The following is a 26,757-nucleotide window of genomic DNA, read 5'->3' on the forward strand; positions in this document are numbered from 1 at the left end:
CGTAAAGCTGTGATCACACAGATAGTTTGTGTGTAGTGTATACAAGCACGCAAGTACACGGGTGACAGACAAAGAATGAGCTATCGAAACAAGAAAAAAAAATGGATGGAAGAAAAAAGTCATGGTCCCGCTGGCAGGTAAACAGAAGAACACCGAACAGACGTTAAACACCGGGTCGTTCCTTTGCCCTTGATGCAGACGACCGTGGGCACGCCGCCAGTTCCACCCACCGGCTACCATTTCTGTCCGCACTCCAGTGCGCTCTAATTTGTGGCACTGTACACAGTGCGTCACGGCGATGCGTGGGGCCTGTCCGCGCGTTCCTTGAAACGACCAGACGTCGTGGGTGACCGTCGATAGCCTCGGGGGGCAACCGTCAAAACAGGGGCGGTCGGTCGCGCACGACCAGGGGACGCTCGCGCCGTCTCTGGCCAAATCGGGACAAGGATCGTCAGTGGGCGTCGCGTATCCCGCAAGCGCACGCGTGCAAGGTTATCGTGCGCTTGGCTCGCGGCTGCCGGACAATGCCGAGCAGCACAGACAGCGACGCCTCCCTCGCTTACGGAGGCAGCCGGAACCGCCCCCCGTCTAATACACGCCGGATACGAAAATGATAAGACGGCATGACGGTAGCAATTCTGGCAGGCAATATGTATAACTATGCACAAGAACAAACGTATAAACAGCGAGCGGGGTCCCCAAATTGCGCTGTTCCGGAAGGCCGGCGGCCGTTAAAAATAATGAACTTGGGGGGACGAAGTCTGGAAGTTCCCACGTTTTCCGTCTTGCAAGCAGCTCGGTTTCGAGATGCTGATTTGAAGCGGCCATTGCCGGTTCCTCGATTGGGTGAACGGCTGAATTCGTGCGGAGACATACGTCTGTTTCAGAGGTTATATAAAAAAATGCTCGTTCTCTCGACAACGTGCAAAATGAGGTGGCTTCGAAAAGATCATTGGTTTGTTTTCCATGCTGGCACTTATCTATACAGTGGATGCACTGGTAGCAGCAGCATACCAACTGTACTCCGTTCCATACATAGCAGTCAACGCCGTGGAAGCTATAGAGAGACTTATTGCAGTGGCTTCGTCCAGACTCTGATATAGATCGATGTTTTTTTACTAAAATTTTGCGCAAATGTTGTTTATATAGGCTCAGTATTCAATGAAACAAGTTTTAATCCTTAGAAACAAACATACTGTGATATACGGCTGCTAATGCATTGTTTTAGGTCCTTTTCATTTTTTGTTGTTCGTTTCGGGTTCCTTTTATTTGCAACCCGTCTCGAGAAGCCTCATGTGCATGCTCGCGCGAGCGAACGCTGTTGTCGGCGCAGCGATGCACAGACGGAACGCGCGGAGAGATAACTTTTCTTGACCGAACTCCTTGCGCAGCTTCCACAGCGTTGACTGTATGTCATGTGAGGAACGGTGTACAGACAGTTTCCAGGATGCCGGGAAAGGTCCGATCCCCCTTCCGTATCGCTGCGCCTTTTCTAATTGCGGTAATGTAAACGAGTTTAGGCATTTAAATGCTATAATTTAAACTTCGTTGGCTACATTTCGACCCATGGCTTTCGCGCCGAATGTTTCTCAGCTTGCCTCGTTGAAGACTTCCGTACACTCTGTCGCTGTGCGTTACGCGTCGCGTTGGTCGTCAGCCTCCCAGGTTAGCGTCCGTGTCGACCTGGTTGCTTCGAAATGTTTATAATTCACTGATAATCAGTCATGTTCCACTACGAAGTGCCCGATAAACACTATGATATCAACTTCATTAGCAAACGTCTCTCTGTCCGCAGATATCGTGTTTGAAGTTCTCTTTTGCGAAGATTCAGATCTCTACAGGTAAAATTACTTTTGCGTTAACTAAGACAAAATGGACTAGTTTACACCTGCACTGTGTTTAAGAATGAGTTTCTCAGAGAGTTTGTCGAAGACATAGTAAATGCCCTTGACATATATATAAACATAAACCGTTGCCGCGTGATACCATGGGGACGGGATATCATTGTAGGGACGCTTGCTTTTCAGAAGGGCGCGGTGTTTTGCGTCTTCGTAAACCTTGATAGAGGCACCGATTCGTTCGCCGATCAGTGACGTTCACTAATTGGTGACGTAAATGTCACCAATTAGTCTTTTGTATAATTTGAGACTGCTCGTGAAGTGTGGTGTGGACTTGGTGGTGTGGGAACATCGCTTCGTCTTGCCGCCTCGTTTATCTGTCTTGGCTGCGTTGGCGATTTCTGACATGTTCACGTTACATTTAGCACTGCTGCGCGTTTATCATAGCTAGATAAATACCTGTATAGGTAGATATTACATTCAGATAACTGTACACAACTAACAATTTATCCTCCTGTTCTACACAAACCAAGCACTGGACATCCATGTCTTATGTTCGCGGGATGAGTTGAGTTTCGTCTACACTCGACCCGGCGCTTATGCCTTAGCGCTCAAACCAATATGCATTGGCGTATTTTGAGCCGTATAAAAGAAACTGACGCATGCGAGGGTAATTAAAACTTTGAGAAGGGAATTTGAATTGAATTAACTACACCTTACTACCAGCTATATAGCAGCGCCGCGTATACTGTGGAAGTATAAGCGCCGTGTGGCTTTTGAACGTCGCAGGCATTTCGTGCACACCGTTGCAAGCTTCCTGAGCGACACCTCGTCCCACGTGGGATGAGCGCTTTTCGTTGCTTGCACTGTTCGGTTCAGCCCGTCTGTGTTGTGCCTCCGGAATGACCACAATGCGTCTCGGCCTGCGTTTGCTCTTGCGCGAGTTTGCACCTCATGGCTACAAACTGTCCCTCCTGAACTGTACGCTCATGGGTGGGACGCGTGTTTATGCGAGCGCGCGAATGTCAATTTCTTTCTCCATTAAAAAAAAATTGTTCTTGTTTATCGCGGTTACCGCGTTATTTTTTTCTACGCTTTCATCGAATGATGAACCACACCGTCTGTCTGACATGTAGATTTCTATCTTTCTTTTTTTCTTCTTCTTTTTGGCACCAGAAGCAGTTCGCGACAGCTACAAGCTAAATGTTTTGACAAAGCGACGCCCAACTTTCCATACCGCGGGATGGCGTTATAGCGAGGTCTACTATCAACTTCATATCGAAATCGTGGAAGTTACGCCACCGCGACGCTAACGCACACTCAAATCTGTGAGCGTGATATTCTAAACCAGCGAACGGCTCTCTTCCCGCAGTGTTACCATTTCATTGCCGCCGTTGCCGCTGCTGTAAAACTTAGCCGAACGTTACCAATCGATCACGCCTTGTAGAGGAGGTATGCACTGGCGTCATAATGGCTGCACCGTTGTTTATGTAAGCCACCCTGGTGCAAAGATGCTCACGTTAATGCCAATCCGCTTGTCTCCAACTTATCCTAAACAGCGTTGTGAAAGCCGTGAAATAGGAGGCCGATATGATGTCCGTGACGTCTAGCGAATGCGCCTTGTACTCTGTTCTTCATTTACTTCATGCATCGCGTGACCGTTGCTTCATTGTCTTAGCCGTTCCTTTGATCCCGAGCTCGTGACAACTGTTAATCTGACATTACTGTTGCTGATTATACGTTTGGGAATATATCGCCCTGTCACCTCAGTGAAAGACTACGCGTCTTAGCAACTTCCTGTAAAAATTTGTAACAAAACTTACGTCATCTCTTGAACTCACGCTCTGTCTGCTTGGCGCGCTCAATATACGCAGCTTTCCCGAATGTCCTAATCATGCGCGTGTATAGCTCGTGCGTTCACCTATCTTAATTCTGTTATCAAACACTTCTACACATTTAGGGTAATGTTGAATCTGCGAGAAACCTTGATCCGCTGACAGTTGAGCAGAGGCGTAACCAAGGCCGGGGGCACTGAAGCCATGGACAGAACCATCTCCAGTAACGTATCCCGGCCGCTACCTTTCATTTACCGCTTATTCTCAGTGCGTCAGTTTTGTGGGAGACAGTTTGGGACACCCAACTCTTTCGCGTCCATATTTTCAATGTGTAGTGAGCAACAACGACTATCTGACACATTTCTTTTCATCTCCCCCCTCCTCCATTTTCCCTTTCTTTTCTTCCGCAGAGCTAGAGGCAGCTTCGACCAGCAGGGGGAGCCACGAGCGTCGCACAGCTCCGTCGCCAGAGGGGGCGACGATGCCTTCGGACGGCAGCAGCGCCGGCAGCGGCGTTCGCCGGGTCCGGTCGCCGGAGGCCGGATCCGGAAACCGTGTCGTCACGCGCAGGTTCATCTCCAGTCCCGCGCCGCTCGCCGTGAGTGTGCACACGTTCATTGCGTTATCTTTTCCTCTTCTTTTTTATATGATGAGTTGTGCGAGTGCAGGGAACCATTACATCTCTTAATTTGGTATTATCTGGAGTCCCAACTCGATTCATCGGTCCGTTTCGGTCGGCTGGTTCACTCGCCGACCGATTCACCCACCCACTTATTTATTAATCAATGAGGCAATGATGGAAAGGGAGGAAATAAAAGAGATAAAAGTTATTGATTTAGCGGACCAGTCAATCAACAATCTCTACATCTAGTCATTCGTTTATGACTGAATGGGAAAACCGAAACAACCAGTGACGTAATGCATTAATGAATCAATAAATATATTAGTTATTTAGTCGATCATTCAGTTAAACAGACATTTATTCGTTGAATCCATTCGTAGCTCGGTTACTTGGTCTGCCAATCACTCAGTAACTCGCAGTCATGATTTTTCGAGTAAATCAAGAATAGGAGTGATTCCCCGCGTTTTTCTGTGCTATCTCATTCAAGCCGGCATACCCCGTTGATACGGCGCCAGATGTTGCCGAATCGGCGTTAGAACTCGTTAAAAATGCGAATCTCGGACGACCTTTATAGGGTTCTTTGTCTGTTCATCTATGGAAAGAAGGTTCTTGTGGAAATTCGAGAACTTACGCTACCGGCATACATACACAGTTGTTTACTGTTGTTTTTCGACGCGTGGTAACGCTATTTATCCTTATTTCTTTCTCAAACAGGACACCGACGTTATTTCGAACACAAAGCGAGGTAAGTGGCCTTTTGATTGATCATCTGAAATCCCGTTCAGCCGTATACGCGATCTGAAAGCCACGCATAGTAAATTGTTCGTCTACAGAAAGGACCTCGAAGCAATTAAAGCGGAATTCACCAATGCACGTACTCGCGACACATGCCTCAAGTTTTCCGCATGTCGGACGCAGTGTGGACAAGTGCATTCATATTTACTTTGAAGAAACGCTTTCGTCTTTTGGGGCTTATGTTGTCACCAAACAACACTCGCCGTCTATCTTACGCGTCCTTCCTTTCTTTAACACTGCCTTCCCGGTGCTCTCAGGTCATGAATGGCATGCGCGTATGAGCGCAGCATACCGTTCCTAACAGGAAAGTATCGTGCGAGCAGCGCTATACAAAGTGAACGCAATATAGATGGCGACTATAATATTTCGGGCGGCAAGACAGCCCCCCTTAATGGCGCAAAAATTTGTCGAGCGAAGATTGTATTACCTCACTCGTGTCGGCGTCGGTGTTGCCATACGAAAAAAACCAAGCCGTGCGGAAATTAAACTTGGTTGTCGGGCTGCGGATTCGAACCACTGACTTACGAGTTCCGAGGTCACCACGCTAACTGATTCAGCGATTGTCGGTATATCGTACGCGATTTTTGAAGAGGGTTTTTATATGCACGAAGAAGGGGGTAGACGCAGTGCAAGGTGCGAGCCAATCACAAGCGTGTTCGCTCGCCTCGCGCCCGCAGTTTCCAGCCCGTTCAGGCCCGGCAGTCAGATGGGGAGGCCGCGTTTGGTTCGTTCTGCCGAGGAGCAGGGTGCGCTGGAGGAACGACAGCGGGAGCAGGCCGCGCGTCGTGTGTTCGGCCGAAGAACAGGCGGCTTTAGATGAACACCACCGGGAACTCGCTCGAGAAAGGGCTGGTCGTCGACGCGCCGACCTCGCCGTAAGGGAGCGCGAAGCCGAGGCGTTACGACGAGGAAGAGCCGCGGATCCCGAGCTTCGCTTGCACCCCTCTTCACAGTAGTGAAATGGCGGTCAGTTTCTTTTTTTGTAGTGCGCTACGTCAGCAGAAGTGTAAGGGAAAGTGTGTCCTGCTTTTAGGAACGCTGAGGTCTTGCATAGATGTGTTTCTAGCCGCTGAAACAAGGGAGCTTGTGGTAATACGGCTTACAAAGCGCCACCTCTGAAAAACAAGAATATGAATGAATGAATGAATGAATGAATGAATGAATGAATGACCAAATTAGTGAATTATTTAATTAATTAATTTGAATACGGACGACAACTTTGCGTGATGAGAGAGGAGTTAAGAGGCACGTGGTATCGATCCGTCGTTCTACCGAAGCCCTGTATACGAAGGTCCAAGGTGCAAGAATGTTCAATTGCTAGTTCGTTCACTTGGCTTTACTATAGAAGAAGAAGAGGCTACAGCAGATCTCACGTACAGGAGGAGTACCACAGATGAGAAGCGAGTAACGCGACTGATATAGGACAAGTGTGTGGGCCTCGTTTCGACTTGTAGATCAACGTTGCGAAAACGAGAAGTCAGGGATCGAAGATCGCGAAATGCTAGGGTTGCCGGGGGTCGGCTTAACTGGGGGATACGGGTGCAGAGGTTTGCAAGCCCCCTACAGCTCCCTGCTTCCCCACTTCACTTCTATAGACTAAAAATGAATCAAGGCGCCATAAGTTAGATCTTTCAGCTTAATTATTACGGCACACTCGAAACGTTTGCAACAGAAGCAGTACGCGCGCCTGCTGTTCCGTAGCGTTAACTTGTGGAATTTTCGCAGAGCATCACATAGCTATGTCTGCCGAAAGTTAGGCCGGAAGAGAGAGACCGCGACGAGAACGAAACAAAACCCGGTGCAGCTTTTATGTTATAACCTGCGTAAAAGGTGCCGCAGCAGGTGACGCGTGGCTGCGGGCGATCGCGGTGCATATCCATCGCCAAAGGGGTGGGGGGGTTCCACCTTGGGGCGGCGAACAGCGCACGCCGGCCGGGTCAGCAGCACCTGCTGCTGCCCCGTCATTCGGGCCAGCCAAAGGAGGGCGCCCACGGCGACGGCACGCCACACGAGCGCGTAGAACAATGGGGGTTGCCGAGCCTCCTCCTCCGCCTCGAACGGCGGCGCCAGCCAGTGTGCACGCCCAATGCCGCCCAAGGACGCCGGCGGCGCATGCGTCCGGTGCAGTTAAAAGAGCGGCGGCCCGCGCTTCCTCGCGAGCGCGTTCTGCGCTTTCCGGATGCGCTAATTCCGCGGTCGCGGCGGATCACACGTTTTGTGTCCTCTGCGGTAGCGGCCGTTTTGTCCTCGGCGAACGGAGGAGACACCCCGCTCCCGTGTGGCGACTGTCCAGATCCGCTGCACGACGCGTCCGCGCCGCTAGAGGTCGAGCTGTTCGGCGATGTGTCTCGCGTGCAGGTCTGCTGGCTCCGTTTCCTCGTACGTGAGCTGTTATTGGAGAACATGGTTAGAAAAGCACCCTGGGTGGTCTATTTCATATCTTAAATGAAATAAATAAATAGATAGATATGAGGAAAAGAAAGAAAAGTGGCTGCCATAACAAATATCATTGTACGCATGAAAATAGCGACAGTTTAATTTACCGACAAGAGTTGTGTTGACAGAGGTTTCATTGTCCTCAATCCGAGAAGCACTGAAAGGTGCCTGACGGCTATGGGTGCCGCTCAACAAACAAATTCAGAGTAGTATAGAATTAGTTCTTTTATTTACACGTATTTTGTGGTTGTTCTCTCACTTACTTTTTATTTGTTGTTGTGCGCAAAACTAGAAGACAAGCACGCTCTTTTTCGGGCACAGTAACAAGCAGTTCAATTCAGTAGCCATGTGCTCTGTTCGGACAATATTTAATTTGCGGTAGAAACGGGCAGAAACCGAATGAAAATTGAGAAAGGAACAAATGGCCCATAATATCTAGTTCTTCGTTCCCTGTATAACCCGGGAAAAGGGTTAAGTCCTAGCGTTCATGAGTAGACCAACGAGACAATGACTTCCTGCTAGCAATGTGCTCGTAAATACTAGTGATGAATCTTCATTCAGTTCATCACGGACAAGAATACCGTGGGGTTGCCCGAACAACTGACGCGTTTTCCACATTTCTCAACTCATTAGCAAGTGTATTCCTATTTCTCGACAGCATTTGACACTGAACCTTCCGTGCCGAGCCATGGAGGATGTTTAATGTTTCCCCCTTTTTCTTAATTTCTGAGCGAGAACAGCTTTACTTGTCCGTAAACGTTGAGTAAGTGCATAGTTCGAAGGTTGTGTGAATCTTTATTGTTGATTTTGATGGCAATCTAGTCGGCCTTCAGCAGTATGTTTCGTTCGCGTGTTAGTGCCTGTCGCATTAGCCCTAGCTTTATTTTCGCTGAGGCTATAATGTAATTTTAATATACCGTATACCCTCAAGTATCCAACTGGGTGATTGGATATTCTTGCCAGATGAATCGGTTCACCATAGTTGTCTTTTTTGTTGATCGTATTCCCTCGCTTTATTTCACGCTTCACGGAGTAGCATTACTGTAATGCGCGGAAACAAGTGCTGAAGGACGAGTTTGTTTATTGCATTGGAATTATCGCCCTGCAATTGTCTTAGCATAGGGGAAATGAATTATCGTTATGACATTAAGTTATTAAAGCTGTGAAGTTTTAGTTTACAACAATAAAATCCTCGTACCTTTCGTACTTTCTTTATCGCAGGCCACAGAAATCAAAGTACCGTACCCGTCCGTTCGTATAGGTCAGATTGCTGAGTGAAACAATTAGGGAGTCTAACTTTGCGCGACCATCAATTCACGGCCATTCCCTTCTTTACTCTTGCGAAGCGGCAGATAAAAAATACTTCGTCGTTTAAGCCTGTTTTGGAGGTAAAAAAAAGAAGATTCCTAGAGGAGAAACTCGAGTACTATCGGCGTTCACATTTCCCAAACAGGGAGCGCTGGCGATCCTTGCTCAACGGTTTGAAGCCTAAGCAGTTCCTCTCGGTCGTTTTACAAACCAGACTGGAGAAGAAGCGAGGATACAGACTGAGTATAACGTAACACATGTGCACCAAGGGAAAAAAAAGGACAATGAGCATTGGCACGCAATATGTTCTGCAAAGACCATTTGCAAAGCATGAGGCGTTCAAGAGTCGGCTCAGCCCTCGGTACTGACTCAGCAAAGCAAATCAAGTAATTCTTTCTGAACGCGCACACAAAAGAAATCCACTTCTGTTGCACGTTGATGTGCTGCACGCTATGCAGCGTTCTGCTCCAAGTGCTTAGCGTACAGACGCCACTCACTCGCTTCGTTGCCGAAGAAAAAGGATGTCTATATAGATTGTTCAAGTTTTATTCCCATGCGTCGTAGCAATAACGACGTGTGTCAGATTAAACTTATCCACAATGCAATAAATATGTTGATACCGAAGGACTGTTGCTCCTGATGTCACGAACACCGCACCAAAGCCCATTTCGAGCAGCCCGTGTGCAGTGCTTCTGTGCACAGGAGCCAAGAGGACCAGACTGTGTCAGGCGCTCCTCTTCGCCGTACTGCTATATGCTCCGACATGGATGCAGTGATGACGTCCTGTGCGATGCAATTACACGCATGGGCGCTCACAGCGTTCTGCTTTGTTATTATAGGCTATGCGTGGTTTAACCTCCGAAGACAGCCTACGGTCTACGAAAAAAAAAGAAAATAAAAGCTCCGTAATGCGTAATGCGTTTTCCGCCCCCGACGCAATGCGACCACTGCTGACGGGAGTCGAACGCTTGACCTCGTGTCCAGCAGCATGAACACCACAGCCACCTCGCCCTTCTCCCTAAGCCTGCGCGTAGTATAGCAAACAATAAACTTGCATCTTGCTGACCTCTCTGCTATTCCCGTATCTCTATGTGTGTTTCCTGCAGCAGAACACCGTACTTCACGTTCTTCGTCAGCGCGCAGTGCGGGTCGATATCAATAGTTCGCTGCGATGCTGCAAACAACGGCTTGTCTCAGGCAAGGTACGAAAAAAATGATTGAACACGCGCGCGCGTAACGGATCACCTCTCAATAGCACACCGCAACTGCGTACAAACAGCGCTCGCGAGACCCCGTCTCCGCGTGTCAAGAACTGCGTCGGTATAGTTGGGCCGTCCGACCCACTGGATGGAGGAACGAAACGAAACAAAAACACGCAAGGAAGCCAATCCAATCTCTGGTGCGATAGCAATCTCCAGACGGATTTCAAAGAGTCACGAACTCTCTACAGCACGTGTAAGCGAGCGGTCCAGCTACTGGCAGAGGGACTATGGCAGACACGCAAGAAAGACACAAATATCGTCTGCTACTTTATCTGCGTCTCCAGACGTGCGTGCTTCCAGACGCAACAGTCTAGAGGCGCCGAGGCATCTCTGGCAACACACGAGAGCTTCGAAGTTTCGAAACGAGTTTTCCCGATCGTTCGTGACCGGAATTCCCGCACGGTGGCCGCAACCCGTCCTTATAGGCGCTAAATGCAACCGCAGGGCACGGTAGAAAAAACAACAAAAAAGTCACATCACTCGTCAGTTGTTCTTGCGCTTTCTTTTTCTTTCTTTTTTGCCTTTTTTTTTTCTAGTAACTCTTAGCGTCCTCCCATTAAGGACGGTTGAGCCTCGTGCATAATATACAGCGCAGCCGTCCCGGTCGCTGCGTTCATAAATGCGGTCACATCGCTTTTGCATTTCTTGTTAACCGTTCCGGTTTGTGCGAACTTGACCTTGTCCGACGGCATGGCACGCTGTCAACCTCATTATCTTATTTTTTTTTCTGCTTTATTCTACCATTTTTCACCGAAGTCGTTACACGGTCTGCTAAGCTTCCTCTTCATAAAGTATTCCGCTACCTTTGTGAGTCCACGCAAGGTACCGGGACATCTCGAGCAGCCGAGCTGTTATCCTTGTGCGGTGGCGCGCGCGCTGAGCAAAGGATGACCTGTGCTCACCGTTTAATGTAGTGCCATTGAAATCGCGCAAGCTTGTGAGATAACTCACCCGTTTGCTCGCAATTTATTCGAAACTAGCCTGTATATCTCGAAGGAGCTTTCATCCAAAGTGTATGAGATTTAAAAAAAGCAAGAACGTCGTTCTCGCAAGGTTGATAAGTTGGCGAAGTCTCCCCAGCTGTCGGCAGACTCGTACTCACATTTGCCCGTGAGCTTGAGTCAGAGTGAGCTCGAGGAATACCAAATAGGGCTCGAGTCCGTATAAGTCGGAGTGCTTAAATTGAGCCAAATTTTGGTGAGTGAGTCTGAGGTTAAGATTTAGTTTTTGAGTATTGGTATCAAGCGCGCTGTGAGTTTATTTCGAACACTGTATATCCTCAATTTGTGCACCTTATGGCGCCCCCCCTCCCACCTTGCGTTTAAAAACTAACCATACAGTCTTTTCACAATACTATCTGGGCTCGGCGCTGCATCTTCTCGAAGCAACGACTGCCGCGCAACGAACGAACGAACGATAATATAACATGCATATAAAAGCCAAAATAGCTGTATATATATACAGTGTGTCCCAGCTAACGCTAGCCAAGTTGTTCAACGAAAAAAAAAAGGGAATTTATAGTGCACGGTCTAAGATACATTTAAAAATATACGAGGTTTGGTCGTCAGAAGTCTGACAACCAAACACCGTAGGCCTTATAATTGTATCTTTATCTTCTACAGTGTTTTACCTCTCCTTGCTTGTTTTTTTTTTTCGTTGAAGAGCTCGGCTAACGCTGGGACAGCCTATGCTACATATACCTGTGTTTATCACAGCATGTAGAATTCGCACAGCAAACCTGTTAAGAGCAAATTGAAACATCACAAAATTAGTCGCGTTTCGACTTTTTTTCCCATGCTCTCATACCCATGGCGTACAGTTTCACCCACTGCTCACTTTCTTCGCACTTACGCAACCGCAGAAGGACACGGGTGTTGCCAGCAGTGCACGTCTTTCGTCTGCCTCGCGAGCGCTTCGCATTCTAGTCACGTCGCCCGCATATCGCAGATACATGCTAGCGCGTTCCACCGTTGTGGTTCACGCTGCAGACTGCCATGGGCGAACTAATTACTGCCGTACACAACCGTAGCGTGCGTTCGGTGCCGATTACTGCTTAACAGTCGTGAGCATTTGAGGGGGTAATTAAGATCGGTGACATCGATCCTACACAAGGCGAGGGGTGCACGTGGAGACATCGATTTTTTTCTCTTCTTGTTTTAACGAAGAGCAGGCGCGATTGTTGTTATAGGAAGAATATGCGAGAGTCCGATAATTACGACACGGGTGGTCTCACACAGAGACCGAGATAGCAGCCACGCAAGGTCGTAGCCCCCTATTTACAGAGACACGACATTTGACTCGGGCAAAGAAGAAAGAAAGGAGTAAGCGCCTTCTTTGTGTCATAAAAAAACGGTCCAGGCGATTTCCATCGCTTACATGCAAATGCGTCGGTACATTGATCGTAGCGTCAGGATGTGACTTTACCACCGGCATTTCTGTAGTTGGTGCAGTACGTTCGATCCGTCTCTTTGTTCTTGTTTTTTTCTCATGTCGGTACCTGCGGTTATATTAGACGCTTAGAATGTCTCTGCTTACCCGCTTTCATCACGTGATCGGATCTCCGGATAGGACAAGTGCCCTGTCGTCGGGCTTAAATGTCCTATTAGGATTAATTAGGCCTTTCAGCTCGTGCAGGCCAACAGGATCGAACGAAATTGCTGCTTCGCGGGAGGAGAAGAAGAGGCGGGAGTCAAGCGCTCAAGGCGGTGTTATGTTCGCCATTTATGCGTAACGTTAATCACCGCAGTTAGCCGGCAATTAGCGTCGACCTTTGCGTTCGAATGAAAATAAATATATGCATCATAACGGGCAAAGACTGGCTTGGAGACGGAGATTGCGGCTGCGCTGACTACGTAAATGAATCCGCCAATCAAGAAAGAGGAAGAGAACCCTTATTAAGCACTTTTGTTGCTTTTCACGCACTTATTTCATCTGACGCGTAGTTGCCGTCATCATTTGCAGGAGTCAACAACTTCTCAGAAATGCGCCGATAAGAAACAACAAGAATATATAGGCCAGAAATAAAGCGGATCAACCATTGGGATGGCGGATTGAGGCTGAACGAATTCTGGATGCACAATTCCAGTATTTCCGCACGGAGGTTGACTAACTTGCGGTATCTTGAAGAAATTACGTGGCGAGATGAGATCCGATACACGTCTCCCACTCTCTTTATTTTTTCTTAACACCCAGAGTTCCAGCAAGGTGACATAGGCATAATGGACGTCGTTGTCGAAGGTCGTTGTGAAGGCTTACCGGAACTCGCCCTCCAATCCAATCCAATCCAACCCAACCCAATCCAATCCAATCCCTCCCCCTCCCTCCCCCATCCTCCACGCTGTTGAGCTAGTTTGCAGGGCCGTTATACTTGCCTTGTAGGATCGAACCACATACCGAGATTCGATGTATATTACCTAAGATTCCTCAGTCTTTCTGACACGCCATTTATAGGATTAAAATGTTGCGACGTACGAATATGAGACAAGAAGTGGTAGGCAACCCAAATCTTTGACTTAGGTGTCTCTTAATGGCACTCGCACCTCGGCGTTGGCGTTCTTTAGGTCAACTTTAGGTTATACTCTCTCGAATATACTCTCGTGCTCGAAAACGAAGGTGACCAGCGCGGCACCGTTTCAAAAGACGACAGTTTGTAAAGCAGCATCAGCCGCGGATAATTACGATAGCCTCTATCCATTCGAACCTCGGGAAGGCCTCGAACATGTCTGCGCGTATGTAACAGGCGTACAGGCCCCTTTAGAGCGTGCTTCTCTACCAAAAAGCTCTTTGTGCGGAGAAGCCAGCTTCTGCACTTTTCGCTATCTGATAATGAACGACCTGTATTATTATAGGAATAGTAATACAGGTTGCTGACTGTCAAATGTGAAAAAGGCATTTGTTTCAGTACAGATACCAGCAGTCATGGAGGCATTGCGTAAGCAAGGCGTGCAGAAGGCATACGTGAATATCTTGGGAAATATCTACAAAGATTCCACCGCTACCTTGCTTCTGAACAAGAAAAGTAGAAAATTACTTATCAAGAAAGCGGTCAGGCAAGGAAACACAATCTGTTTGATGCTGTTCACTGTATGCTTAGAAGAAGTATTCAAGCTATTAGACTGGGAAGGCTTAGAAGTGAGGATCAATGGCAAATATCTCAACGACCTTCGGTTGAGATATGATGACCTTAACGGATAACAGAGAATAACGGATAATATTAATATGCAGAAGGCAAAGGTAAAGTTTAATAGCCTTGCAACGGAACAAGAATTCATGATCGGCAGTCAGCCTCTACTGTCTGTGCAGGTCTACGTTTATGTAGGTCAATTACTCAGAGGGAACCCTGATCATGAGAAGGAAACTTACAGAAAAATAAAAATGGGTTCCAGTGCATACGGAAGGTATTACCATATATTGGCTGAGAACTTACAACATCGTTAAACATTGTGTACAATCATTGCATTCTACCAGTCCTAACATATCGGGAAGAAACTTGGCGGCTCGATAACTAGTTAAGGAACCGACAAAGAGCGATGGAACGAAAAATTTTAGGCCTAAAGTAAAGAGACAGGAAAAGAGCGGTGTGGATCAGAGAGCAAACCGGGATAGGCGATAGGCTTATAGGGATAGGATAGGCTTATAGGTACCTTTCCACTTTTCTTTTGGGGAATTAAGGTAGCTGTGGAATCTCTGTAGACATTTTCCAAGATATTTACGTAAGCCTCCTGTACTCCTTGATTACGTGATGCTTCTATGACTGCTGGTATCGCTACTGAATAAAATGCCTGTTCGTAATCTATGGAAGCTATATAGAGAGGGTGACTGTACACTGTAGTTTTCTCGATTACCTGATTGATTACATGGATGTGATCCATTGTACAGTATCCCTTCCTGAAGCCAGCCTGATCTCTTGGTTGACTGAAGTCAAGTGTTGCCCTTATTCTATTGGAAATTATCCTGGTGGATACTTTATACAATACTGGAAGTTAGCTAATGGGCCTATAATTTTCCAATTCTTTAACGTCTTCCTTGTTGTGAATTAGTGTAATGTTGGCATTATTCCACTTCTCTGGGACCCTTGAAATCGTGAGATAGTTCGTAGAAAGGTCCGCAAGCTTTTCAAGCATGACGTCTCCTCCATCTTTGATTAAATCCACTGTTAGTTCCTCTTCTCCTGCCGGTTTTCCTCGTTTCATGTCTTGCAAGGCCTTGCTAACTTCATCGCTAGTTATAGGAAGAGCTTCCGTAATCTGTTCATTACTACTTCGAAAAGAGGTATTGTGGCTACTCTCGGCATTGTATAGGTCAGCATAGAATTCTTCTGCTACATTTACTATATCTTGGAAATATCTGATTATATTACCCTGTGGCTTGTCATGTAAATCTAAAAAAAGAAATGCAATACATCAGCAAGATAGCAGACTGTCATTGCTACATTTATCACTTTTCTTATTTTGAGCGCAAGAGAAACGTTTTCTTGAGCGTGAGCTCGAGAAAAATGAACCTCCCCCGTAGGCTCCGAGGCGGGCTGCTAATTTGTTCACCATCTTGTGTTGAACAGTAGAGCAGCGTGCATCGTTCCTGAAATCGATGCCGCGATCGCGAAGCTGACAATCTCGCCGACTTCGTCCGATTAGTAACGACACCTGTAAGACGGCGACTGACGACGTTGCTGCGCATTTATTCAGGCGTCTAACGAGCAAGCATTGAAAGACATTCGTTGTCTGCAGGTCGGTGACTCGCTTCGCCTATTATAGCGCAACTCTATTCTCGGAGTATGCGCTGACAGTTGGGCTGCAGTTTATGTCTTGCATTCTGCCTCCGGCCACTCAGCGCAAAGTGGCGGACAGGCACAAACAAACAAAACGCTCGCACTTGTCTGTTCGTCTGTTCTTGTGCTTGTGTCTAACCGCCACTTTGCGCTATAAGCTAATTACCTGGGTATGTTGTGGAAGCACCGAACGATAGCGCACTGCAAGACAAACTGCAGGCAAATAGAACGGCGGCGTCGAGGAGACAGGCGGCGTCGCGTTGGTTGGCTTCGCGACTAGCAGGCAAGGTCCTCCGCGCGTGTGTCATCCCTTGTTGCGAGAACAACACAATGGGCGACGCTGCCGCCGGCGGCGGCAGCGGTGGTGCGATTCGGCCAAGCGTGGCTTTCGGAGCGCGTCGTGGCAGGGTGCTGACGGTCCCGCTGTCGCCGCATGCCCGGTCTCTTTGACGTGCAGAGCAGTTTTTTGATTTGCTCCTCCGGGACCGCCGGCGCGCGCTCTCTTTTAACTAGACGCTGTCTCCATGTCGTACTTTTCAGAGGAATGGACCACGTCCAAGAAGGTGGTCAACCACAAGACCCGACAGGTAAGCGACGCAGACGGAAACATGCGTGACTTCGTCATGATTCAAAACAGGCGAGGGGGAGGGGGACAATCAATGATTATCCCCCCTCCCCCGCCTGTGCGCTATAAGCTAATTACCTGGGTATGTCGTGAGAGCATCGAACGATAGTGCACTTGAAGACAAACAAGAGAGAAACATCTAAATGATTCTCTCTAAATGGAGGGGAGGTAATTAGGAAAGCAATGTTTACATCGGGAGCTGCAGCTCTCTAAATCCGTGGGAATGGAGAAAATCGTTTTACTGGGCATCCACCGATTGAGTAGAAATTTCTTCAATCTTAAAGAAGGAGGTAAAAAGCACCAACTGCAACGTCTGCTTCAGATGCTCTAACTGATGCAGAGATACATCACGTCAGCGATACTTTTCGTGAGTTAGCATATCAAACGTGTCGAGCTCACTGAGACGCAATCATCAATTCAGCTGCGGAGGCGAGGAAACGTAACGTTAACTGAAATCGTTATTAAAACTCATACTTGTGGCGGTGTTTCTGATTCTGCGCCGTCACTACAACGTGGCGATATCATGCTTCGAGATAAAAGGTTAAACGTCACTCGCAATACATATTCAAGCGGTGAAGATAGAGTACATTTCCCAGTCATTTGTCGCTGGACTGTGCAGACCGAGACGAGGGTGCAGCGTCAGCTCGTCCTGGAAAACGGCAAGGTGATCGCCGACACGGGCCCTCAGATAACGACCAGAACCACAGAGGACAACAAGGTCGAAGAGTCTGAAGACACGCAGGTGACATTTACCGCCTCCCGCCTGGCTTTTTCCTTTCTTTTTTTCAAATACCTTTACTATGACAGTCGAGCTGAATATCGGGGATTACGGGGATCCACCGTTTTTGTCCCGGGTTCCACTATTGAAGCGACCAGTAGGGCGTTCCCGCTGTGCATGGACAGTGTCAACCTAGCAAACGCTTCGATCGGGCTAGTTTGCACGGGTTCACGACCACAGGCTGCGCCGAATAGACAGTAGCACAAGCGAAGTACAGCACGGGCGCTCGTGTCGTCTTTTCCTTCGCGAATATAAAGTAGATATAGGCCAAATTGCTAGACTGCTATAGATGTAGTAAACCTGATTAGCTCAGTCAAGATGTATAATGGCGAATGCGACAAATCGAACCGGCACGCCCTGCTGCGACGATGATTGGACGAAACGGCGTCCAGCTGCGTGCCGTTACGTTCTCTCGAATTCGCCGTAAGTGACTATTTGTCGCCGCCCCATTTCAAAAGGGATGCAAACAGACATTGGCGTTATCACTTTGTGTTCCCGTCTGTGTCGACGAAATGGTTCGCCTTCGGTTCAATGTGTCGTCGTCGTCGGCGTTGTCGTGCAGCACAAGAAGACGGGCGACGAGGACGTTCCTGACGGCTACGTGCCCGTGCCGGGCTCCGAGCGCGTGGTGTGCGAGAAAACCGAGTCGCACCAGGTCACCAAGGAGACCAAGGAGGAGAACATGAAGATGCACGACGAGAACTTCAAGGAACTACGCGGACCGGTGTGTACACACGGAACACTGGTTGCTTCTTTTTGTACATAATACGTACCCTAAATCTTTTTGTCTACGAAACTTTGTGAACTTAACTATGTTGGTGATTACAGCTGCGCGTTCGTGAAACCTTGTTAGGTTCTTTTAGCGTGTAATACCTTCCCTCCTATGTTGCACTGCCTGCTGCCGCTATATAGCGTAGGCAGTTACTTTGTGTCAGTCTCTCTTCCTCTCTCTGTCACCTCTCGTTCTCTTTCCCTATTTCAACCCCTATAACCCCCTTCCCGCGCAGGGTAGCCAACCGGAACTACCTCTGGCTAACCTCCCTGCCTTTCTGTGCGTCCTTTCTCTCTATCTCACTCTTCTGTCACTATGGGGACAGCAGCAGCACTTGCTGCTGCAAGTAGAGCGCGCCAACCAGACTCTTCAGGGATGACTTTGAAAAGACGCCCGAGTTACGTACGGATGGTGGCCGGTATCCTCAGGGTGGAAAAGTGTACTATCGCTCTCTTCAGCAAGGTCAGACTGAAACGGGGCTGAAAAATAAACTTCTCGCAGAACTCGGGACCACATGACGAGCGATGGAATGGAAAGGTACAGCTGCAATGTTATGAGCAACAGAGTTCTTTGGAATTCGAACGCGGCCACAGATGATATGCTGGATAATATAGTAAGAGAAAGAAGCGGAATGCTTTGGGCAAACAAATGGAGGTCTATTGGTATAACAGAAGTGTGCGTCCAGGGCTAGGTAATGAGCAGCCAAGGGCAACGGCGAACTGAATGGAGTGACGATATATTTGTGGACTTGAGAAGGGCAGGTGTAACTGGAGATCTATGGAATGTCGTGCGTCTTCTAGTGAACTTTATGCTGACGATGGCCACGCCGTGGCAGTTAGCACTGAGAAATCGTCCAGCCTTATTAAATTACGTCGTACGGAAGAACTCTGGCATTAAATTCACTTTCGAGAGTCTGGAGCAGTGTCTGAATTCGGGGTCTTCTAGCTGCTTAGTGCCGACGCACATTGGTGCGACGGCCAAGCCAAGGCACAAAGGTGAAGGCTCCTTTGAACTTCTTGAACCATTTTCAACTGTGCGGGTGCGAAAGCTGCCCGAGCACAGTCAATTAACAGGGTAGAGTCGCTGCAGATGAACTTTCGATGTTGTGTCGTCACGTGACCCTCCCTTTGGTCCTTCCTCAGGAGGAGATCCACCGATTGGCCGTGATGGTGCCGGACGAGTCCCCATTGGTAGGAATCCGGCCGGATCGGTTCCCGGGCAAACTGACTCACTACAGCAGCCGGTCGAAGAAGGTCACAGACAAGGACGAAGTGAAGGAGATCTCCGAGGAGCGCAACGGAGAGGTCACCAAGCAGACCACAAGGACGCATCACCACGAGGAGAAGGACGACGACGAAGTACGCATTGCGATTGCACATGGTTCAGTTACTTAGGGCTGGTGGTGACGTAAAAAGGACAAGGCTATAGGGTCACAATAGCAGGGTGTCAGAAGTGACCGCTATTATTACTTGTGTTTTACGATGTCTGACAGGTGTCTGAGTGGCGCCTTGTTTCACTCTCATGACATATGCGGTCGGTCATGTTCGTTCATTCCACGTGATGTGATAGTTAAGTTAAATATTGGGGGAGTTCGAATGGAGGCGGAACAATTAGAAACGAATGTACGTGTTTTTGTGCTGTAAAATGTAGGAAATGTATAGCACGAAGGGGGAACTTGCCAAAAGAGCCCATTTATTAGTGCGAAATATATTTGCAAGTCCGCGTATGCCCCGCAATTGTCTTGTGCGTTTGATTACTAAGAGCCTGAAAACAACAAACTAACATCATGAATAGCCACAGAACAGAGGAGCGAGTATGTCTTCCTTTCGCGTTTTCCCAGTTTATACGCCACGCAACGCAGCCCCGAAGAACACGCATATTGTTGCGGTACAACGGGGACGTAATACAGGGATAGGTTCTTCAAGAACAGCAGGACAGCCTTTTCAAAAACAAACAGAACAGAAACGCGCCTTTTTCGTCCTCGTCTAATCTCATCACTCACTAGACGGAGTCCTTTAATGCCCGCAGCGTTGTTGCCGTCTGCATAGAATACACGAGTCAATATGTTGCGCTCAAGCACATTCAATGCTATCAGTGTGCGTCTGCAATTGCGATTCCTCTTTGTATTTGTCGACGTGCGCGTCTTACGGCCATCGTTTATTTCTCTGACCTATGAATATTACATTTGACAGGTCCCAGAAGATGAAGCAGAAGGAAAAGACCTTCCAGCCGTCGAGAGAGAGACAAAACGAAACTTCGAATACCTACACGATGGAGCCGAAATCAAGGTTCCTGACCGAATGCGCAAGCAGAAAGACCTCCTGTACCTCCAGGCGACGTCTCCCGAACGACATGACCCGGTCACGCGGCGGGCTTTGAGCCTCGAGGAAGAAGAGGAAATACGAAACAGCGAGACGAACCGCTGGCTGGACAATCACTTCGGCTCGGAAACTTCGGACGACGACGTCGTGAAGAGCAAGCACGGTGGTAACGTAATCAACGTGAAGATGACCGACACCAAGAGGACGCCAACGCCACCCGCCAAGCCACCCAGGGAGTCGCCGAACCTCATCTACACGACACCGTACTTCAAGTCTCCCACACCGTCACCGACTCCACTGGATTCGACACTCAGAAGCACCAAGTCACAGCAGAAGACGACATCCTACCGCCGGGAAGAGAAGGTGGATGACTCGAGGCAGTCTCGCGCCAGCCCGCGCTCGAACTGGAAGTCCAGTCCGTCCATATACCACGACGTCACGCGACACCTGGATGAGTCACCGACGCGGTACACCAAGGTGAACCGCTCGTACAGGGATCTCGAGAGTAGTTACAGGCCCGTGGAGAAATCGACCATTGTTGGAAACAGCGTTTTCACCAAGGAAGACAGAAGGCTCAACGAAAGCCGGCGAGTCACGAGGGAATACGACAGAGAGGTTAATAAAGAGCCGCCTCCTGAAAGGGCGAAGTCGCCCGAATCGCGACCCATCCAGAGGTCCCAATCGACGAGGACGCCCGAGAAGCCAGTTGCTCAACCGCCTACCTACACCTACAGTCTTCCGCGAGGCCAAAGCACTCGCCGCGCAACGCGCGTGGACCAGACGTCCAAGACCAGCCGCGGTGTACAGGCCGACCTGGACGACGAGCCGTACACTCCTCCCAGCTCGCGCTACGTCGTGCACAGTGTGCGGGAGACTCAGAGCCTGCCCCGCCATCATCACCACCACCACCGACACCACCACCACCACTCTTCCTCGTCTCACCACCGCCACCGCAGCGAGGAGACCGAACACCACCGGCGAAGCGGCGACCGAAACCGCAGCCCCGAATCCAACATCTCGACGGCGTCGAGGCCTTCTAAGACCTTCTACTTCGGCGACAAGACCGACACCAGCTACCACAATAGCCGCCATAAGGACGGCTACTTCACCATCGAGAAGGACCGCTACGTGCAGCCGCCCCGGCGGTTCAGGTCGGACCCGCGCGAGCGCTACTACTCAGTCGAGGACCTCACGACCACGACCCGGTCGTACGCCACAGCACCAACGTCTTCGGTCAAGAAGCCCAGCTTCATCGACCGGCAGAGATACTTCCCGGCGACTCCGCCAGCGAGCCCGCCGCCAAGGCTCATAAAGATCACCAACGGCCGCTCCACGTCACCATCACCTCCCGAGTCACCAAGGCCGACGTCTACGAGCCACCTTCTGCCTCCTCCGTCACCCTACGCGTCGCTCAACCGCCGCTACCGCAGCCCATCGCCGGTGGTGAACCCTCCTTCGTTCGCGCCCCTCCAGAGTCCGGTCGAGGTCAAGCGGCAGCAGTCTGCGAGCTCATATAGCCGATCCTACCACCACAGGTCTGCCACGGCGGACTCGAGCGGCTCCAAGCCCGGCCCGAGTGTGATCGAAGTCAGGAACTGGGACAGCCGATGAAGCCTCGATTTCTCCACGACGTCCTCGACACCCCGGGTGTTCACCTGATGACGGAGTCGGAGCGTTTTTGAGTCCCGTTTTACGTGGGCTTGGCGTTGAGAAGGGCCTTCACGCAAGTTCGCCTTGAAATTACCACACTTGTTGCATCTAAAATCCTTAGGGCCTCCTCACACAAGCTCGCCTGGAAAACGTTGGAATAGAATGGAACGAAGTTGGTGCGAGCTTTGTTCGTAAAGGTTAGCTTGTTAGAAACTATAGCAGTCTTGCTGTAACTGGTCACCGAGAAAACGACGGGTTGTGTGAACATCTCTTAACAAGTTATGGTTTGTAGGCAAGTATGCATGCAGTCTAGTGAAGACGACTCCGAACCCAGGACTTGATAGTTTCGTTTCTTGTTTTCTTTTTTTTTCTGTTTTTAGGTATAGAGTAGGTTATGGAACTAAGCCTAAAGTGATGCTTTACAGGCATCGCCATTTCACTAGAGTGGTATCCGCGACGCTTCCGCAATGACGTGGCTTTCAATCATTCTTACGGGCAAAGCAGTCAAACATTTCGCTAAAGGAGAATGAGTGTAATTGACACCTAATGAACTGCCTCAAATTTACCGAAATGTAGAGGAGCGTGAAGGTGTTTCGAAAGTCGGCAGTTGCAGTTCGGCTAGGTCAGCGCAGAGGCTCCCATTGTCTCCAGCTAAAGACTGAACTGGTGCATTATTTCTTTCCCTCTTGTGACAGTTCAACGTTGAATAGATTGCTTAATAGACCGTTCGTAACCATACCTCATTTAACCAGAATTTGAAAGCGTGCTCAAGATTGGCACTAAAAGACCAAATTATTCGTAGTCAGAAACTGAGCAGTTAAAGAAATACTAATTATAGAAAAAAAGTTACTTCACTTGATGGAAACAATTGCTATAGCCATTTCTCACTAATGCGTTGCTGAGTGCGGAACGTAGACAACACACCACTCTCTCATTGTTCCATACCCATGTGCTCAAGGACAAAAGAAAAGGGTTGTGCCAAGCATTTGTATTTTCACTGGCTAAGCTATTGGTTTTCACCAGCAGTAAGTTACTCGTGAAGCCGATAATGAAAAGTCTGAAGTGCCATTGACGACAGTTACTTCGTTACCGGGTAGAAATATCGCAGACTATCAAGCTAATTAACCTGATTCTAGTTATAACATATGAATTTCTATTGCTGTTTTTGTTGTTGTTTCCTAGAGCTTATACTTACATAGGTGCGTGTATAGCACAGCCAAGATCTGTTTTGGTTTCTTGGCAGCAGATCGCGCAGTCGATGATCTTGCTTTATAATTGCGCCACTTGTTAGTGTACATAAATAAAAAGAAATAACGGTTTGTACAACTAGATGTGTGAATGCTTCAGTCACAGCGTTACAGTGATGAAACACGATTTTACAATAAAAACGCAGCTACAACTACGCAGTTGAGTCTCCGTCTTCTTGCCATTTGCGTGAAGAAGCATGAAGTGCAGACAGAAGAGAATTTGAAGCAATCAGCATCAAGAAAAGGGAGCACGGTGCTATTCGGTACGTACCACTACGATTCAACGGTGAAAAATAAACTCGCAGGTCCTTGAGCGTCGCTTCAGTCATCATTGTAAAGTGATAAGCTGAGATCCTGCCATCCAATTATCTGTGGACATCCGCGCGACTTTTCCTACATGGTCCTTCATAAGTGCACGATATTATAATACGAAACTTCTGTCTACGAGTCCACATTTAAATATTTAACACTACATGGCCTGTTCCTTCTGCCCTTTTTCTCAGCCCCACCTTCTTGGTGATTCAACCTTTCTCGTCATTATTTTTTCCGTCATACTCCCTCCACGCAATACTCACAGGGGATCCTGATCCTGAGAGGGAAGTTTACAGAATAAAAGCGGGTTGGAGTGCATACGGCAGGCATCGCCAAATCCTGACTGGGAGTTTACCACTGCCGCTGAAAAGAAAAGTGTGAAATCATTGCATTGTACCAGTGCTGACATATGGGGCAGAAACTTGCAGGTTAACAAAAAAACTACTTGGCCCATGGCCAACTGCGGGCCTTCAAAAAAGAGCGCTTCTTGCTCTGAATAAGTTTTTAGAGGAGACCAATATTTTTTTTTATATAGCTTTCATTGATTACGAGAAAGCGTTTGATTCAGTCGAAACCTCAGCAGTCATGGAGGCATTACGGAATCAGGGTGTAGATGAGTCATTTGTAAAAATACTGGAAGATATCTATAGCGGCTGCACAGCCACCGTAGTCCTCCACAAAGAAAGCAACAAAATCCCTATAAAGAAAGGTGTCAGACAGGGAGACACGACCTCTCCAATGCTATTCACAGCATGTTTACAGGAGGTATTCAGAGGCCTGGAGTGGGAAGAATTGGGGATAAAAGTTGATGAAGAATACCTTAGCAACTTGCGATTCGCTGATGATATTGCCTTGCTTAGTAACTCAGGAGACCAATTGCAATGCATGCTCACTGACCTGGAGAGGCAAAGCAGAAGGGTGGGTCTGAAAATTAATCTGCAGAAAACTAAAGTAATGTTTAACAGTCTCGGAAGAGAACAGCAGTTTACGATAGGTAGCGAAGCACTGGAAGTGGTAAGGGAATACATCTACTTAGGGCAGGTAGTGACCACGGATCCGGATCATGAGACTGAAATAACCAGAAGAATAAGAATCGGCTGGGGTGCGTTTGGCAGGCATTCTCAAATCATGAACAGCAGGTTGCCACTATCCCTCAAAAGGAAAGTGTATAACAGCTGTGTGTTACCAGTACTCACATATGGGGCAGAAACCTGGAGGCTTACGAAAAGGGGTCTGCTGAAATTGAGGACAACGCAACGACCTATGGAAAGAAGAATGATGGTTGTAACGTTAAAGGATAAGAAAAGAGCAGATTGGGTGAGGCAACAAACGCGGGTAAACGACATCTTAGTTAAAATCAAGAAAAAGAAATGGGCATGGGCCGGACATGTAATGAGGAGGGAAGATAACCGATGGTCACTAAGGGTTACGGACTGGATTCCAAGGGAAGGGAAGCGTAGCAGGGGGCGGCAGAAAGTTAGGTGGGCGGATGACATTAAGACGTTTTCAGGGACAACATGGCCACAATTAGTACATGACCGGGGTAGTTGGAGAAGTATGGGAGAGGCCTTTGCCCTGCAGTGGGCGTAACTATAGGCTGATGCTGATGAATATTTTTGGAAAATATTAGGTATCAGATGATCCGAATGCGCTAAATGAGTAACATAAACGTTGTTCGTTATTCATAATTGGTTTATGTGGCGATCGCAACTTTTATGCAATATGTATAATTCTGTCCTGTACTTGCAGTGCATTACATGTGTTGTGTGTTATGGCTGTTCTAAATATCGGACTTTATATATGCGTACGTGGATTGAACTAATGCACAGAACTTTGCGACTCATGTACTGTTGGACTGTATATTTTTTATTCATCCAGTGTTCTACTGAGTGCCATATTTCGTGTCGCTATTCTCCCTTTTTACGCAAATTTGTTTCCTTTGCCAAGTGACAAGGAGTAGCCGATGCCACCATAAAGGCGCCAACCTCTCCTAATATTCAATTCAGGCACGTACCCAGGGGGGGGCCCCGGGGGGGCCCGGGCCCCCCCCCCCGAAATCAAGTGGCATACCCCCCCCCCCTCCCTCCCTCCCCACCCACGCCACCACTCCTCACACATTCCTAAAGCGCCGCCAGATTAATGTTGAGACTTGGTAGCTGTTCATCGGTCAGCCTTATACTGCCTTTTTCACTCCTTTTAGATGGCGGTAGTTATCGGCATCTCTTGTAATGTGAAGGACAGTTTTCTCATAGATTCCGCACCCGCGCGATTAACTCGAGATGCGTTCAGTTGTCACCATCTATTCAACCGTCACGCGCATAGCTCTTGCTTTTGTTAGTTCAACCTTCTTTGTTTAGGCTGATCCTGGGACCGGGAGAGGGATGCGGCTGTTACTTAGCTGGTCTGTATACTCTCATGGAACGAGTTGCGGCCGGACAAAACGCCAATAGCGTTTAAGTTTTCCCTGTGCTTCATTATTTCCTTGAGTTACTTACGGCTCGCCGCGACGCTGGCAGATGCCCGGAACCATATACACGTGATATGGGTGAGATAAGGTGGGAAATAAAATAATGTGAAAGAGCGTCCATCATGAAACCCTGCAATAATCCTTAAACCCATAAGCAAGATGACTGTCGCCCGTTACCTCGTCTGTTTTTCCCTAATTGTATAGCACTTGTCGTGGAAAATTGGCAACTGGAAACAAAAATCGCAAGGAGTTGAGAAATTAAGCGATCTACTAAGGGAGAGAGCCAACGCAATAACCAAAAATGTTGACCGTTGTTTATGAGAATATTTATGGATCAACATCTTTTTATTTAAAAAGGAAGTAGAGGAAACGCCGCCGGAAGTGGAGAATAATTACTTGCTTTGAATGACGCTTCTACAGTTATCGGTCAAACCGCCTCACGTAGCCACTTCTCTGCTGTGCTTATGTGAGTATGTTTTTCTAACCTTTCTCGGTGAGCGCAGTACGTCTAGAATCGCAGAGTCCTGCGCTCTACGCGGTTGTATGGGACTGGCGGCCGCACAGCGTTACGCAATTCGCGGAACTGTCAGAACTGATCCACAAGACGAAAATAACTGATATTTGAAACTATAACATGAGAAAGACTGAAGAAGCCGTAAAAAAATGAACGCAGCCTGAAATCAGTAAACAAGAAACCTGGCATAGGACAAACCATGATGTAT

At 48.2% G+C, this 26,757-nt stretch overlaps 1 protein-coding gene across 1 annotated transcript in view; it reads left to right on the forward strand.

Annotated features, from left to right (window-relative positions):
- LOC135910749 (enolase-phosphatase E1-like) overlaps window positions 1-23,411 on the forward strand; it is a 99,457-nt gene extending 76,046 nt beyond the window's left edge. Inside the window, exons 2-8 of the mRNA XM_065442826.2 lie at window positions 4,084-4,271; window positions 5,010-5,040; window positions 16,404-16,450; window positions 17,108-17,230; window positions 17,829-17,990; window positions 19,181-19,396; window positions 20,231-23,411. Of these exons, the coding sequence (XP_065298898.1) occupies window positions 4,155-4,271; window positions 5,010-5,040; window positions 16,404-16,450; window positions 17,108-17,230; window positions 17,829-17,990; window positions 19,181-19,396; window positions 20,231-21,970 (2,436 nt within the window). The 5' untranslated portion in view covers window positions 4,084-4,154 and the 3' untranslated portion in view covers window positions 21,971-23,411. The remainder of the gene's footprint in view (window positions 1-4,083; window positions 4,272-5,009; window positions 5,041-16,403; window positions 16,451-17,107; window positions 17,231-17,828; window positions 17,991-19,180; window positions 19,397-20,230) is intronic.
- Window positions 23,412-26,757: the final 3,346 nt, after the last annotated feature.

This window comes from Dermacentor albipictus, chromosome 2 (genome assembly GCF_038994185.2).
Source record: "Dermacentor albipictus isolate Rhodes 1998 colony chromosome 2, USDA_Dalb.pri_finalv2, whole genome shotgun sequence".
Taxonomy (NCBI): Eukaryota; Metazoa; Arthropoda; class Arachnida; order Ixodida; family Ixodidae; genus Dermacentor; species Dermacentor albipictus.